The sequence below is a fragment of the Lipotes vexillifer genome, unplaced genomic scaffold, assembly GCF_000442215.2.
Source record: "Lipotes vexillifer unplaced genomic scaffold, Lipotes_vexillifer_v1.1 scaffold1215, whole genome shotgun sequence".
Taxonomy (NCBI): domain Eukaryota; kingdom Metazoa; phylum Chordata; class Mammalia; order Artiodactyla; family Lipotidae; genus Lipotes; species Lipotes vexillifer.
In genome coordinates, this window is record NW_006790710.1 from 181,314 (window position 1) to 196,439 (window position 15,126).

Sequence of the window (15,126 nt, forward strand, 5' to 3'; positions counted from 1 at the left end):
GAGGAGAACATAGTGGCCATCGGCATCGCGGCTTGGGGCATGGTCTCCAACAGGGACACCCTCATCAGGAGTTGTGATGTCGAGGTATGGGCTGGACATGAGGGGGTCTGCGGGGTCACGAGGCAGAAACACCGTGGCACAGGGCTCTGGCCTGAACACCGGGGCTCTGGGATGGAGTCAGCTCATAAGGAAGTCGACCTTACAAGGTTCCTTTGGAACCTCAGGATGACATAATCAAAGAACTCCTGGGAAGGAGTTACCAGTGGATGTGTTTTGTTCATTAAAATTTGTTCCCAGCAAATCCTGTTAGAGTCAGTACTTTAGGTTTTTATTCTCTGGTATTAAGTGCGAGGACAGAATATCTATTTATTTGCCTCTTTTCATGGTCCCGTAACTATGTGCTCCTCAAGGGCGAGGACTCCATCTTATTCATTTTCTAATCTCTAGACGCTGTCATAGGTCTTGGCATATGATGGATTACAGACAAATATGTGTGTGTGTGTATCAGTGTCTACCTCTACCTTATCCAGACACACACACATACAAATGTATGTGTCTGGATACACACACACACACACACACACACACACACACACACACACACACTTTCCTGAATGCTATCAGTTTCAATGAATTTATACTAAAGAGCACAGGGCAATGGAACAAGAAGTGGATTAGAATCTGATTCTTACACTGCAACCGGTCATTTATGTGACAATAAGAAAGAGATGCAACCATTTTGAGCCTTCATTTCTTCATATTTAAAATGGTGGCCTGTACTATAAGATCTCTAAGACTCTTCTGCACTTAGGAATCTGGGAAGAGCATCAGTTGAACCCAAAGGGTCAGCCTTAATATGAACCTGTAAAAATGTCGTCATGCGTTTTGGCCAACAAATAAATCTCAAAGACAAGTTTCTCTGTGCTTTTTAGGGGTATTTTTCAGCTCAGTACATTATGGATGACTTCAAGAGAGACCCTCTGTACATCCTCGACAACAATCACACCCACCTGCTGCTTGTGGACAACGGCTGCCATGGGCACCCCACAGTTGAGGCAAAGCTCCGTAATCAGCTGGAGAAATACATCTCCGAGCGCACTATTCAAGGTCAGTGTTTAGGAGGTGGGACCTTAGACAGACATACTAACAAGAGTAGCAGCAGCATCACCGACAATAGCTCCCAATTATTGAGTAAAGAATGGTGAACTCACCCAATTAGATGTTCTATTGCTAAAGAAGAGCTGTTATATCTCTTCTTTAATATAGAGGTGCTCCTGCCAAGGTTACTCTGATAGGTACCCTTCAACGTACTGGAACACTGATAAAGGCTGCCTTGTCCTACCCTGGTTTGTCCCACCCAGTATAGAGAACCTGCTGTCCATTCTGCTCGACAACATTTAAGAACAAAGTAAAATTCACAATGGCAAATTTGCGCTGACAAAGCAATGTGGTTAGCTAGGAGAGAAGCGATAAAAACCAACCCACTAGCTTAACAGTTAGGTGGTTTACTTCTTTGGTTATTGGCTACTTCTATATACTAGAACCACCTAAAACATTGGTTTCAAGGGGAGAATGCAGCAGTTGAGTGAAAGCCTTTATTTGCTATGGCAAGTGATAAATAACTCTCTCTCTTCCTATTGTTGAGATGTGTCCTGTTGTGGAACCAGATTACCTCGTGATCTAGTGATAGACTCCAACACAGGGACTTGTTGGAGATAATCTCAACCTTTTTCCTTTCTCAATGGGATGTATGCAAAGGAAGACATTTATATATGCAATACTCTCACTGGAAAGAACACATAGTTATGCAAATTTTTCACCCACTCAAGAAAGCATAGGATTATGCGAATGAGTGAAAGTGTAATTATTCTAAGGATAAACTTGAACCTGGCCTAATGTATATTTAGCAAAAGTCAGTCATTCACAGACTTTGGCATTCTAAATATCAGTAAAAAATTGCAGTGTGACCCGTGTCATGCTGTTACTGGTTTGGAGCACAGGGATGCGTCCATTGTGATCAGCTGGTAGATCAAGTCTGTGAGATCTGCAGCCATCACCCCACACCCTGGGCTCATGGGGTCCACCACTTCCTTGAGGTAGGTGAATATTTCTGATGTGCCCAAAATAAGTTTTACGTTTTATATTTCACAGATTCCAACTACGGTGGCAAGATCCCCATTGTGTGTTTTGCCCAAGGAGGTGGGAAGGAGACTTTGAAAGTGAGTCTTGGTTTGGTTTTCTAGAAGATCAGTCAACGAGCTTACTCCACAAATTTGCATTTTCAGGGCTTTGGGGTTCACCTAATCTAACACGGCTAATTTCTTTTCTACAGCAAGTAGGTAGCATTTTCCCAATCACACAGTGTTGCCCTAATAGGCTTAAGTTGTTTCCTCAGCTGAGAAAATTTAGGAAGAGAGTTTGTAGCAACATGAATAGTCTGTGCACTTGCTGCTCTCTTTGGCCATCAACCTGCCAAAGAGAAGGCTTGACATGAACTCACAGGACTTAGGGATCATGATCAGCGCGTATGTTAGAAAACCATGGCCACCCCATGATCATATACACCTGGAGTTGCATGAAATTTCTGGCAGAGTTATTTGGAATCATAATCTAATGCTTCTCTTTGTTTATTCTTTTCTATAACAATGATTCATTCATCCATCATTCATCAACGTGCATTCATTGATCAACAGGTATTTATTAAGCACCTAAAGACTTTTCAGAGAGAAATTAAAATAGAGATTTTTTTCCGGTGTGAAACAGTCAGTATGGAAATGCTTGAAGAAGCAGTCACATTACAGAGGAGGAGAGATGGGGAAAAAGTAATTGAAGATAGTTACATTTATTATCTCTCAGATTTTAGATTTAGAATGATGGTTTCCAGCAAGCTGCTCCTGGCCTAGAGTACTGCATTTCTATAGCATTTCCCACAAGGTCTGTTCAGCCAATTCACAGCCCGCAGAACCCACAGGAGAGAGGAGAGAGGGAGGAGAAACTGCCTGCGGAACACTTCATCCTTCAGCTCACTCTCTTATCATCCCCACTTCCGCCCCAGCACAGCCCCGACACCCACCTGGAGCACAGGTAGTGAGGTGAAGATGGATCTCACCCTGATTTGATGAAGGCATCACACTCTTTATGGCCAACGTCTTCTCTAAGGAAGACATCACTCCTGGCTAAAGGAAGGGGCTTCACAGTTTCTTCTGTACCCACGTGTACATCACTGTGTTTTGTTGTCAAGTGATTAAAATTTTTCATACCTGGTTCTCCTATGCCAGTCTCTGTGATTTTTATCAAGGAAATAAAAATGTGGTAGGTGTTTATCCAGAAAGCAAATATATTTTTCTTTTCTTTCAATGGAAGGAGCAAGGGAAATTATTTGAGGGCGGAAATATGTGAGTCAACGTAACAAAAAATGTATGGCTGCTGCTGTGAAGGTATTTTCATACCTTAAAAGTACGAATATTGTTAACCTCCATCAGAAAAGCTATCAATGACAATGTTGAGTACCATCTTAAGAGCTGTCACTCAAATCTACGATGTCAGTATTTGGAATGATCGATTTTGTACAGAGGGATATTTTAAAGCACTTATTTATGGAAAACTTGCCAGTCACACGTGTCCTCATTATGGAATTTGGTATTAACATAGGATGTAAGACAGCTAGCTTACATTTCTGATGCTTAAAATGGTTGCAAACATTTGGTTTTGCTTCTGATTGAAAATGACCCCCCCCCCCCCCCCCCCCCCCTGTTAACCAGCTTGATTAGAACCTCGGTCCTGAGCTGGGTTCTGTTGACCACCTGGTCAACTCTATCTCCCTTCTCCCAGGCCATCAGTACCTCCGTCAAAAGTAAAATTCCCTGTGTGGTGGTGGAAGGCTCAGGGCAGATTGCCGATGTGATCGCCAGCCTGGTGGAGGTGGAGGATGCCCTGACGTCATCCATCATCAAGGAAAAGTTGGTGCACTTCTTACCCCGCACAGTGTCCCGGCTGCCTGAGGAGGAGATTGAGAGTTGGATCAAATGGGTGAGTTGCAGGGGAGTCAGTTCCTGGGAAGGGAGAGCGCCTTCAGCGCCCAACTCCACTAGCAGCTGGGGGGTCTTTATACTTTCTCAGTGACTTTGAAACTGCAGTCTGGCCCACACCAGGCTTTTTGCTGGAAATTGAAGCTCACATAAGTTAAATGACTTTCCCTGTTTCCATACCTCACAAAGGGTAGCAGATGAGGCTTAAATTCCAGTCTGTCTGTTTGCAAAGCTGATAGTCCTTCTTTTACACCCTGTCAACAAGCGTTGAGCTTCTGTGTTTTGTAGGTTATCAGCGGCAGGGAGGAAAAAATCCCTGTGATGCTGTTTTAGAAATGCAGATTCTAAATTGAATCTATGTCTAGTGGAGAAGCTGTTACTACAGAATAATTGCCTTTCTAAGTTAACTGACCTGTGATTAATTCAGAATCTCTCACCTTTCCTACTGGATCATATAAGAAATATGTACTAATCGAAATATCTCATGCTTCTTATTGCTAAGCCTATAAAGCATTTTAACACAGTGCTATGCTTTCTCACCTTTCTCTCTTGTTTCGTGACTGGTGTTGACTTGAAATGACTTTCATTCTGTTGACTGTTCAGTTTGTGATAAAGCTCACATTAATACCAGTAGGTACGTTCACATCAGCTCATTCAAAAATGGCCTTTGCTGTTTGGATATTCTTAGGAGCATGTGCTGCCACTTGGAAATTTTCCCATAAAGGAAATGACAGGCTGTAGACAACAAGAGTTACTTTAATCATACAGCCCATTTCATCATTAGAGTGAAAGGTTGAATTTAGTATAAATAATTTTAAAAGTTCTTTAATTAGCTTGGTATTTCAGCAGTATTTAGTTGTGGAAGAGCCTCAGACTATCAAGTTTGGCAAACTGAAATCCTTGAGTAGTGAAGATTATTTTGCTCATGGTAGCCTTTGTCATTATTTTTTTCTTTTACTGAAGTGTAGTTGATTTACAATATTGTGTTAGTTTCAGGTATACAGCAAAGTGATTCAGATACATATATATATATGCAGTCATATGTATGTGTGTATATATATATATATATATATATATATATATATATATCTTTCTTTTCCAGATTCTTTTTCATTATAGATTGTTACAAGATATTGAATATACTTCCTGTGCTATATGGTAAATCCTTGTTGTTTATTTTATATAGAGTAGTGTGTATTGGCCTTTGTCGTTATTTAAAGCAAGCCCAGATAAATCAAATTCTTGTAAATAATGAGAAAAATCAACCCTGCCTTCTAGGCTGACAGGTACTCTGTACGAAATTAACACACAGTGAGACCCTATTGGTTTTGTTTAATTTCACATGAGTAGGCAGTTGGGTGATAATCCCGGTAAGGTACAGCAGGGTCGAAGTGACCAGGAAACAAGTCCTTTCTGGATTAAGCCTCATTACTAAGACTCAGGATTAAAAAATGCACATGCCTCTTCTGTCTGTAGCTGACAGTCAGTGTTGGTACTGAACGATGCCCTGCCCAACAAATGCGTATATGACGTTCCTACTTGAGATACTGCATTTTGCAGATTTTACTGAAAAAGGTGAAGCTGGTGGTTTTACATGAAAGTTTTTGCTGCGATTTTCTTGTATCTTGGCCAAGTCCAGTTGAGAGACAGACACAAGAATTAGGTAAATAGAGAGATCAAAATATCAACTTCGTTGGTGATGAAGGCCAAGTTGAAAGATGTGGCTTAGGGGTGCAGCCACCATGGGCCTCCTTATGCTGAGCCCCAGAAGGAGACAGATGAACCCACCCAGACAGAGGCAGCCCTGGATGACTGCTGGCCCCCATCTGACTAGCCCTAGCCTAGGCATGTGGCTGACAGCAGACACCAGAGCACTAGCACCCTGCAAGGAGCAGATCCCAACGGAGAAGCAGGAAAGGACTGGCTGGGCAAGGCCAAAGTCATCAACTGGCTATGTCACTCCCCTACCCGGAGTAGCAGTAAGCGAAGGGCTGGGGGATACCTAGGGACCTGATTTGGATGGAGGTCCCTCTGCATGAAAATATATGGGTGAGGAAAATATGTATCACCCAAAGTAGTTATCTTCAATTCTCCATGTATTCAGACCTAAACAGTTTGAGTCATTCCAAACACATCAGGGGAGCAATCCCAAAGCATAGATACCAACCTAAGACCTTGTGTGTTGAGCAATGTCCTCAAGGTAACTTCCTGTGATGGATGGAAGAAATTTGGTGGTCAGTTCAAGGATGCCCACAGAGGAAGGAATAGACCAGTCTTAATGCACCCACCAAAGATGGCCCTGGGTCCATTCTAGTGACTTTTCTCTTACTCCTTCTGCGAGTTGGCTTGTTTAGTCCAGACCAGGTCACATCCAGAGGGCCATGCCACCTTATGGGTCCCCACATCCTTTATGAAGGATTTTGATTTCTGCTTCAAGAAAACTGATAGAGGAAAGTCGTCTGAAGCAGGCTAAATGTCGGACACATTTCACTTCCTGTGATTATATTATTCTTTCTGGGATTCACATCTAATTCATATTCATATGCTAATGATTTATCATAATTATAATCAAGTCAACCAGAAGACATACAACAATAATAAAAATTAGTCTGGCATTTTGCTTATGCACTTGTATGGGGTTTTGCAGTTGGTAGAAATTTCCCAAAAGACCAAGCCCAAGAGTGGAATTATTAATTAATGAATGTATACATTCAATCAAAATTTTTTTGAATTTTGTTTTATTTATTTTTTTATACAGCAGGTTCTTATCAGTTCTCTATTTTATACGTATTAGTGTATATATGTCAGTCCCAATCTCCCAGTTCATCCCATCCCCACCCCCACCCTGCCACTTTCCCCCCTTGGTGTCCATACATTTGTTCTCTACATCTGTGTCTCTATTTCTGCCCTGCAAACCGGTTCATCTGTACCATTTTTCTAGGTTCCACATATATGTGTTAATATACGATATTTGTTTTTCTCTTTCTGACTTACTTCACTCTGTATGACAGTCTCTAGATCCATCCACGTCTCTACAAATGACCCAATTTCGTTCCCTTTTATGGCTGAGTAATATTCCATCATATTTATGTACCCCATCATCTTTATCCATTTGTCTGTTGATGAGCATTTAGGTTGCTTCCATGACCTGGCTATTGTAAATAGTGCTGCAATGAACATTGGGGTACATGTGTCATTTTGAATTATGGTTTTCTCTGGGTATATGCCCAGTAGCGGGATTGCTGGATCTTATGGTAATTCTATTTTTAGTTTTTTAAGGAATCTCCATACTGTTCTCCATAGTGGCTGTATCAATTTACATTCCCACCAACAGTGCAAGAGGGTTCCCTTTTCTCCACACCCGCTCCAGCATTTGTTGTTTATAGATTTTCTGATGATGCCCATTCTAACTGGTGTGAGGTGATACCTCATGGTAGTTTTGATTTGCATTTCTCTAATAATTAGTGATGTTGAGCCACTTTTCATGTGCTTCTTGGCCATCTGTATGTCTTCTTTGGAGAAATGTCTATTTAGGTCTTCTGCCCATTTTTCGATTGGGTTGTTTGTTTTTTTAATATTGAGCTGCATGAGCTGTTTATATATTTTGGAGATTAATTCTTTGTCTGTTGATTCACTTGCAAATATTTTCTCCCATTCTGAGGGTTGTCTTTTTGTCTTGTTTGTAGTTTCCTTCGCTGTGTAAAAGCTTTTAAGTTTCATTAGGTCACATTTATTTATTTTTGTTTTTATTTCCATTACTCTAGGGGGTGGATCAAAAAAGATTTTGCTGTGAATCATGTCAAAGAGTGTTCTTCCTATGTTTTCCTCTAAGAGTTTTGTAGTGCCCTGTCTTACATTTAGGTCTCTAAACCATTTTGAGTTTATTTTTGTGTATGGTGTTAGAGAGTGTTCTAATTTCATTCTTTTACATGTAGCTGTCCAGTTTTCCCAGCACCACTTATTGAAGGGACTGTCTTTTCTCCACTGTATATCCTTGCGTCCTTTGTCATAGATTAGTTGACCATAGGTGCGTGGGTTTATCTCTGGGCTTTCTATCCTGTTCCATTGATCTATATTTCTGTTTTTGTGCCAGTATCATGTCTTGATTACTGTAGCTTTGTAGTATAGTCTAAAGTCAGGGAGTCTGATTCCTCCAGCTCCGTTTTTTTCCCTCAAGACCGCTTTGGCCATTTGGGGTCTTCTGTGTCTCCATATAAATTTTAAGATTTTTTTGTTCTAGTTCTGTAAAAAATGCCACTGGTAATTTGATAGGGATTGCATTGAATCTGTAGATTGCTTTGGGTAGTATAGTCATTTTCACAGTATTGATTCTTCCAATCCAAGAACATGGTATATCTCTCCATCTGTTTGTGTCATCTTTGATTTCTTTCATCAGTGTCTTATAGTTTTCTGAGTACAGGTCTTTTACCTCCTTAGGTAGGTTTATTCCAAGGTATTTTATTCTTTTTGTTGCAGTGGTGAATGGGATTATTTCCTTAATTTCTCTTTCTGATCTTTTGTTGCTAGTGTATAGGAATGCAAGAGATTTCTGTGCATTAATTTTGTATCCTGCAACTTTACCAGATTCATTGATTCACTCTAGTAGTTTTCTGGTGGCACCTTTAGGATTCTCTATGTGTAGTATCATGTCATCTGCAAACAGTGACAGTTTTACTTCTTTTCCAATTTGTATTCCTTTTATTTCTGTTTCTCCTCTGATTGCCATGGCTACGACTTCCAAAACTATGTTGAATAATAGTGGTGAGAGTGGACATCCTTGTCTTTTTCCTGATCTTAGAGGAAATGCCTTCAGTTTTTCACCATTGAGAATGATGTTTGCTGTGGGTTTGTTTTTATGGCTTTTATTATGTTGAGGTAGGTTCCCTCTATGCCCACTTTCTGGAGAGTGTTTATCATAAATCTGTGTTGAATTTTGTCAAAAGCTTTTTCTGCATCTATTGAGATGATCAAATGGTTTTTATTCTTCAATTTGTTAATATGGTGTATCACATTGATTGATTTGCATATATTGAAGAATCCTTGCATCCCTGGGATAAATACCACTTTATCATGGTGTATGATCCTTTTAATGTGTTGTTGGATTCTGTCTGCTAGTCTTTTGTTGAGGATTTTTGCACCTATATTCATCAGTGATATTGGTCTGTAATTTTCTTCTTTTGTAGTATCTTTGTCTGGTTTTGGTATCTGGGTGATGGTGGCCTCATAGAATGAGTTTGGGAGTGTTCCTTTCTCTGCAATTTTTTGGAAGAGTTTGAGAAGAATGGGTGTTAGCTCTTCTCTAAATGTTTGATAGAATTCACCTGTGAAGCCATCTGGTCCTGGACTTTGTTTGTTGGAAGATTTTTAATAATAGTTTTAATTTCATTACTTGTGATTGGTCTGTTCCTGTTTTCTATTTCTTCCTGGTTCAGTCTTAGAATGTTATACCTTTCTAAGAATTTGTCCATTTCTTCCATGTTGTCCATTTTATTGGCATAGAGTTGTCTGTAGTAGCCTCTTAGGATGCTTTGTATTTCTGCAGTGTCCACTGTAACTTCTCCTTTTTCTTTTCTTCTCCATTTTTAAAAATTGATTTAAGTCCTCTCCCTCATTTTCTTGATGAGCCTGGCTAAAGGTTTATCAATTTTGTTTATCTTCTCCAAGAACCAGCTTTTAGTTTTATTGATCTTTGCTATTGTTTTCTTTGTTTCAATTTCATTTATTTCTGCTTTGATCTTTATGATTTCTTTCCTTCTACTAACTTTGGGTTTTGTTTGTTCTTCTTTCTCTAGTTCCTTTAGGTGTAAGGTTAGATTGTTTACTTGAGATTTTTCTTGTTTCTTGACGTAGGCTTGTATTGCTATAAAATTCCGTCTTAGAACTGCTTTTGCTGCATCCCATAGGTTTTGGATCATCATGTTTTCATTGTAATTTGTCTTTAGGTATTTCTTGATTTCCTCTTTGATTTCTTCAGTGATCTGTTGGTTATTTAGTAATGTATTGTTTAGCCTTCATGTGTTTGTGTTTTTTACGTTGTTTTTCCGTAATTGATTTCTAATCTCATAGTGTTGTGGTCGGAAAATATGCTTGTTATGATTTCAATTTTCTTAAATTTACCAAGGCTTGATTTGTGACCCAAGATGTGATCTATTCCTGAGAATGTTCTGTGCGCACTTGAGAAGAAAGTGTAATCTGCTGTTTTGGGATGGAATGTCCTATAAATATCAATTAAATCTATCTGGTCTATTATGTCATTTAAAGCTTGTGTTTCCTTATTTATTTTCATTTTGGATGATCTGTCCATTGGTGTAAGTGACGTGTTAAAAGTCCCCCACTATTATTGTGTTACTGTGATTTCCTCTTTTACAGCTGTTAGCAGTTGCCTTATGTATTGAGGTGCTCCTATGCTGGGTGCATATATATTTATAATTGTTATATCTTCTTGGATTGATCCCTTAATCATTATGTAGTGTCCTTCCTTGTCTCTTGTAACTTTCTTTATTTTAAAGTCTATTTTATCTGATATGAGTATTGCTATTCCAGCTTTCTTTTGATTTCCATTTGCATGGAATATCTTTTTCCATTCCCTCACTTTCAGTCTGTATGTGTCCCTAGGTCTGAAGTGGGTCTCCTGTAGACAGCATATATATGGGTCTTATTTTTGTATCCATTCAGCAAGCCTGTGTCTTTTGGTTGGAGCATTTTTAATCCATTCACGTTTAAGGTAATTATCCATATATATGTTCCTATTACTATTTTCTTAATTGTTATGGGTTTGTTTTTGTAAGTCCTTTTCTTCTCTTGTGTTTCCCACTTAGAGAAGTTCCTTTAGCATTTGTTGTAGAGCTGGTTTGGTGGTGCTGAATTCTCTTAGCTTTTGCTTGTCTGTAAAGCTTTTGATTTCTCCATCAAATCTGAATGAGATCCTTGCCAGGTAGAGTAATTTTGGTTGTAGGTTCTTCACTTTCATCACTTTAGATATATCATGCCACTTCCTTCTGGCCTGTAGAGTTTCTTCTGAGAAATCAGCTGTTAACCTTATAGGAGTTCCCTTGTATGTTATTTGTCATTTTTCCCTTGTTGCTTTCAGTAAGTTTTCTTTGTCTTTAATTTTTGTCAATTTGATTACCATGTGTCTCGGCATGTTTCTCCTTGGGTTTATCCTGCCTGGGACTCTCTGCGCTTTTTGGACTTGGGTGGCTATTTCCTTTCCCATGTTAAGGAAGTTTTCGACTACAGTCTCTTTAAATATTTTCTCCTGTCCTTTCTCTCTCTTTTCCTTCTGAGACCTCTATAATGTGAATGTCGTTGTGTTTAATGTTGTCCCAGAGGTCTCTTAGGCTGTCTTAATTTCTTTTCATTCTTTTTTCTTTATTCTATTCTGCAGCAGTGCATTCCACCTTTCTGTCTTCCAGGTCACTTATCCGTTCTTCTGCCTCAGTTATTCTGCTATTGATTCCTTCTAGTGTATTTTTCATTTCAGTTATTGTATTGTTCATCTCTTTGTTTGTTCTTTAATTCTTTTAGGTGTTTGTTCTTTAACTCTTCTAGGTCTTTGTTAAACATTTCTTGCCTCTTCTCGATCTTTGCCTCCATTCTTTTTCTGAGGTCCTGGATCATCTTCACTATCATTATTCTGAATTATTTTTCTGGAAGGTTGCCTATCTCCACTTCACTTAATTTTTTTTATGGGGTTTTATCTTGTTCCTCCATCTGGTACAAAGTCCTCTGCCTTTTCATTTTGTCTGTCTTTCTGTGAATGTGGTTTTCCTTCCACAGGCTGCAGAATTGTAGTTCTTCTTGCTTCTGCTGTCTGCACTCTGGTGGATAAGGCTATCAAAGAGGCTTGTGCAAGCTTCCTGATGGGGGGGACTGGTGCTGGGTAGAGCTGGGTGTTGTTCTTGTGGGCAGAGCTCAGAAAAACTTTAATCCACTTGTCTGCTTGTCTGGGTGGGGCTGGGTTCCCTCCCTGTTGGTTGTTTGGCCTCAGGCGACCCAGCACTGGAGCCTACTTGCTCATTGGTGGGGCTAATGGTGGACTCTGGGAGGGCTCACACCAAGGAGTACTTCCCAGACCTTCTGCTTCCAGTGTCCTTGTCCCCACGGTGAGCCACAGCCACCCCCTTCCCTCCACAGGAGACCCTCCAACACTAGCAGGTAGGTCTGGTTCAGTCTCCCCTGGGGTCACTGCTCCTTCTCCTGGGTCCCGATGCTCACACTACAAATGTGGAGTCTCTGTTTCCCCCAGTCCTGTTGAAAGTCTTGCAATCAATTCCCACTAAGCTTCAAAATCTGATTCTCTAGGAATTCCTCCTCCCGTTGCCAAACCCCCAGGTTGGGAAGCCTGATGTGGGGCTCAGAACCTTCACTCCAGTGGGTGGACTTCTGTGGTATAAGTGTTCTCCAGTTTTTGAGTCACCCACCCAGCAGTTATGGGATTTGATTTTATTGTGATTGCGCCCTTCCTACCATCTCATTGTGGCTTCTCCTTTGTTTTTGGTTGTGGGGTATCTTTTTTGGTGAGTTCCAGTGTCTTCCTGTCCATGATTGTTCAGCAGTTAGTTGTGATTCTGGTGCTCTCATGAGAGGGAGTGAGCACACGTCCTTCTACTCCACCATCTTGAACTAATCTCCAATCAAATATTAATTGAGCAACCTCCCAGGGTAATTGTGGGTCACCTCACTGATCATGTGGACAAAGAGCCCCCTAACCTGACCTTGTGGTTTCTCATCCTCTTCAAGAGACCCTGTATTCTTCCCCACTGGGACCAGGCCCTCCTCCCCTAGCAGTGCTCTCATAGTTATTCTGCTGTATCTACTCCCCACCTTCTCAAGAACTTGACCTTCAAGTCTTCCAGTCTATCCACCAACCAAGGTATCATTCATTCATTCATTCATTTCAAACACCTGGATTTGTTTATTTGTTATTAATTGAGCACATACTGTATGCCTGGTACTGGAACAGGCACTTCAGAAAGAACAGTATATGCAACAGGGAGTGCTTATCCTCAGAGAGAACACAGAAATTGAAAAAAATTCATGTTGAGTGATTACAATACAATGTATTATATAGTTTCAAAACAGAAAGGGTGTTCTGAAGAAAGGCAGCATGGATACACAGGGCTTGAGCCAAGGGAGCCTGGCCTGGTGTGGAAGGCCTTTCAAGGGAGGGCTTCTCAGGGGAAGTGGCGTGGCAGCCATGTCTGAATGATGGGTGGGGTTCAAGGGTGAGGGCTGGGGTTGTTTGGTGCAAAGTTCCTGAGATGTGAGGTAAGCATGGCTACCGAGGAGCTGAAAGATGGCAATGAGGGTGGATACTGTGGGTGGAAACTGGAGGAATTTTGAGGGTTTTGTTCTTGTTCAGGTGTAGTGGGAAGTCACTGAAGGGTTTGAGGCAGGGTGAGGTGTGATCCAACTGTATTCAGTTAAGGTCACACTGGCTGCAGTAGAGGGTTAGTATCCGAGGAGGTGAGAGTATGTGGGTGGGGAGGGGGGATGAGGTAGGCGCCCCTGCAGCATCTCTGGGTCTCATCAGTTTGCTCTGTATCCATATTCACCTTCTTCTTCCTTTTCATTTGGAAGGAAAAGATGTCTCACCCCCTCTGTGCTGCTTACCCCCACTTGTGCCCCAGAATCTTGGGACCTAGACCCTTCCCTTCCTGTCATTTCTGGTTGGACCCCTTTCCTCTGCCTGAACAAAGGCTGCCAGCGTAATGAGAGGGCCCTTCCCCTCCTGCTGTCAGCCCCTACTCCTCTCTCCATCAAACTCACTGCGACTTGTGTTTTCCTGCCGTTTTCATTTATTTCCTTGTCACCCTCAGATGTCCTTTGAATTAGGGCCTCTGACATTATTTTTCCCAGGAAACTGCAGCCTTGAGGTCACCTCCTAAAGTCCAAATCCAAGGGCTTTTCTTTTTTCTTTTTTTTTTTTTTAAATTGAACTATAGCTGAGTGACAGTATTGTGTTAGTGTCAGGTGTACAGCAAAATGATTCAGTTCTATATATATATATATATATATACATACACACACACACACACACACATCTTCTTTATCCATTCATCTGTTGATGGGCACTTGGGTTGCTTTCATGTCTTGGCTACTGTAAGTAGTGCTACCATGAACATTGGGGTGCATATATCTTTTTGAATTAAGAGTTTTCGTCTTTCCTGGATATATGCAAGGGCCCTTTGTAGTCCACATCTTCACCCTTCCAGCCTGACCTGAGGCTTCTCTCTCCACCCAGCTGAAACTCTCTGTAGTTTCAGGTCTTCATTTCCAACTGTTGCCAGGAAAACCCACCATCATCTTGAACTCAGTCTAACCACAGCCAGACTCGTTTCCTCCTCCAGAAGGAGCTCTTCCTTGCCAAGCTCCCACCAAGCTCGCCAATGCCTGAATCCTTGGAATCAAGGGCTCTGCCTCTCCCCCAGCTCTTGAATCTTAAAAAGTGTGTCTTAAAATTAAACTTTACAGAAAAATCACAAAGGATAATATAGTGAATTCCTCGTCTCTTTAGTCAGTCACCAAGTTGTCTTGGCTTTTGTTCACACTGAAATTTCCTTCCTATAATCTAAGCCCTACGTCCACACTTGGATGATTTCTGTGGTCTTCTGTTCTCTTTTCTGCATTTATTCACTCATTCAACAACTGAGCACCTACCATGTGTTACACACACACACACACACACACACACACACACACTCATCCTCTCAGCTTTTTTAAAAAAATTAATTTTTATTGGAGTATAGTTGATTTACAATGTTGTGTTGGTTTCTGCTATACAGCAAAGTGAATCAGTTATATATATACATCAATCCACTCTTTTTTAGATTCTATTACCGTATAGATCATTATAGAGTACTGAGTAGAATTCCCTGTGCTATACAGTAGGTTCTTATTAGTTATCTATTTTTATGTATAGTAGTGTGTATATGCCAATCCCAATTTATCTTTCCTGCCCCTCCTTTCCCCCTTGGTAACCCTAATTTTTTTTCTACATCTACGACTCTATTTCTGTTTTGTAAATAGGTTCATTTGTACCATTATTTCTTAGATTCCACATATAAGCAATATCATATGATATTTGTCTTTCCCT

General features: G+C 40.6%; 1 protein-coding gene across 1 annotated transcript in view; it reads left to right on the forward strand.

The window, feature by feature from the left end:
- The window catches only part of TRPM8 (transient receptor potential cation channel subfamily M member 8), an 87,540-nt gene that overhangs the window by 19,472 nt on the left and 52,942 nt on the right, over nucleotides 1-15,126 (forward strand). Inside the window, exons 6-9 of the mRNA XM_007463909.1 lie at nucleotides 1-84; nucleotides 933-1,107; nucleotides 2,152-2,219; nucleotides 3,832-4,029. The exon at nucleotides 1-84 is cut by the window's left edge and continues 6 nt beyond it. Coding sequence (XP_007463971.1) covers nucleotides 1-84; nucleotides 933-1,107; nucleotides 2,152-2,219; nucleotides 3,832-4,029 — 525 coding nt within the window. The remainder of the gene's footprint in view (nucleotides 85-932; nucleotides 1,108-2,151; nucleotides 2,220-3,831; nucleotides 4,030-15,126) is intronic.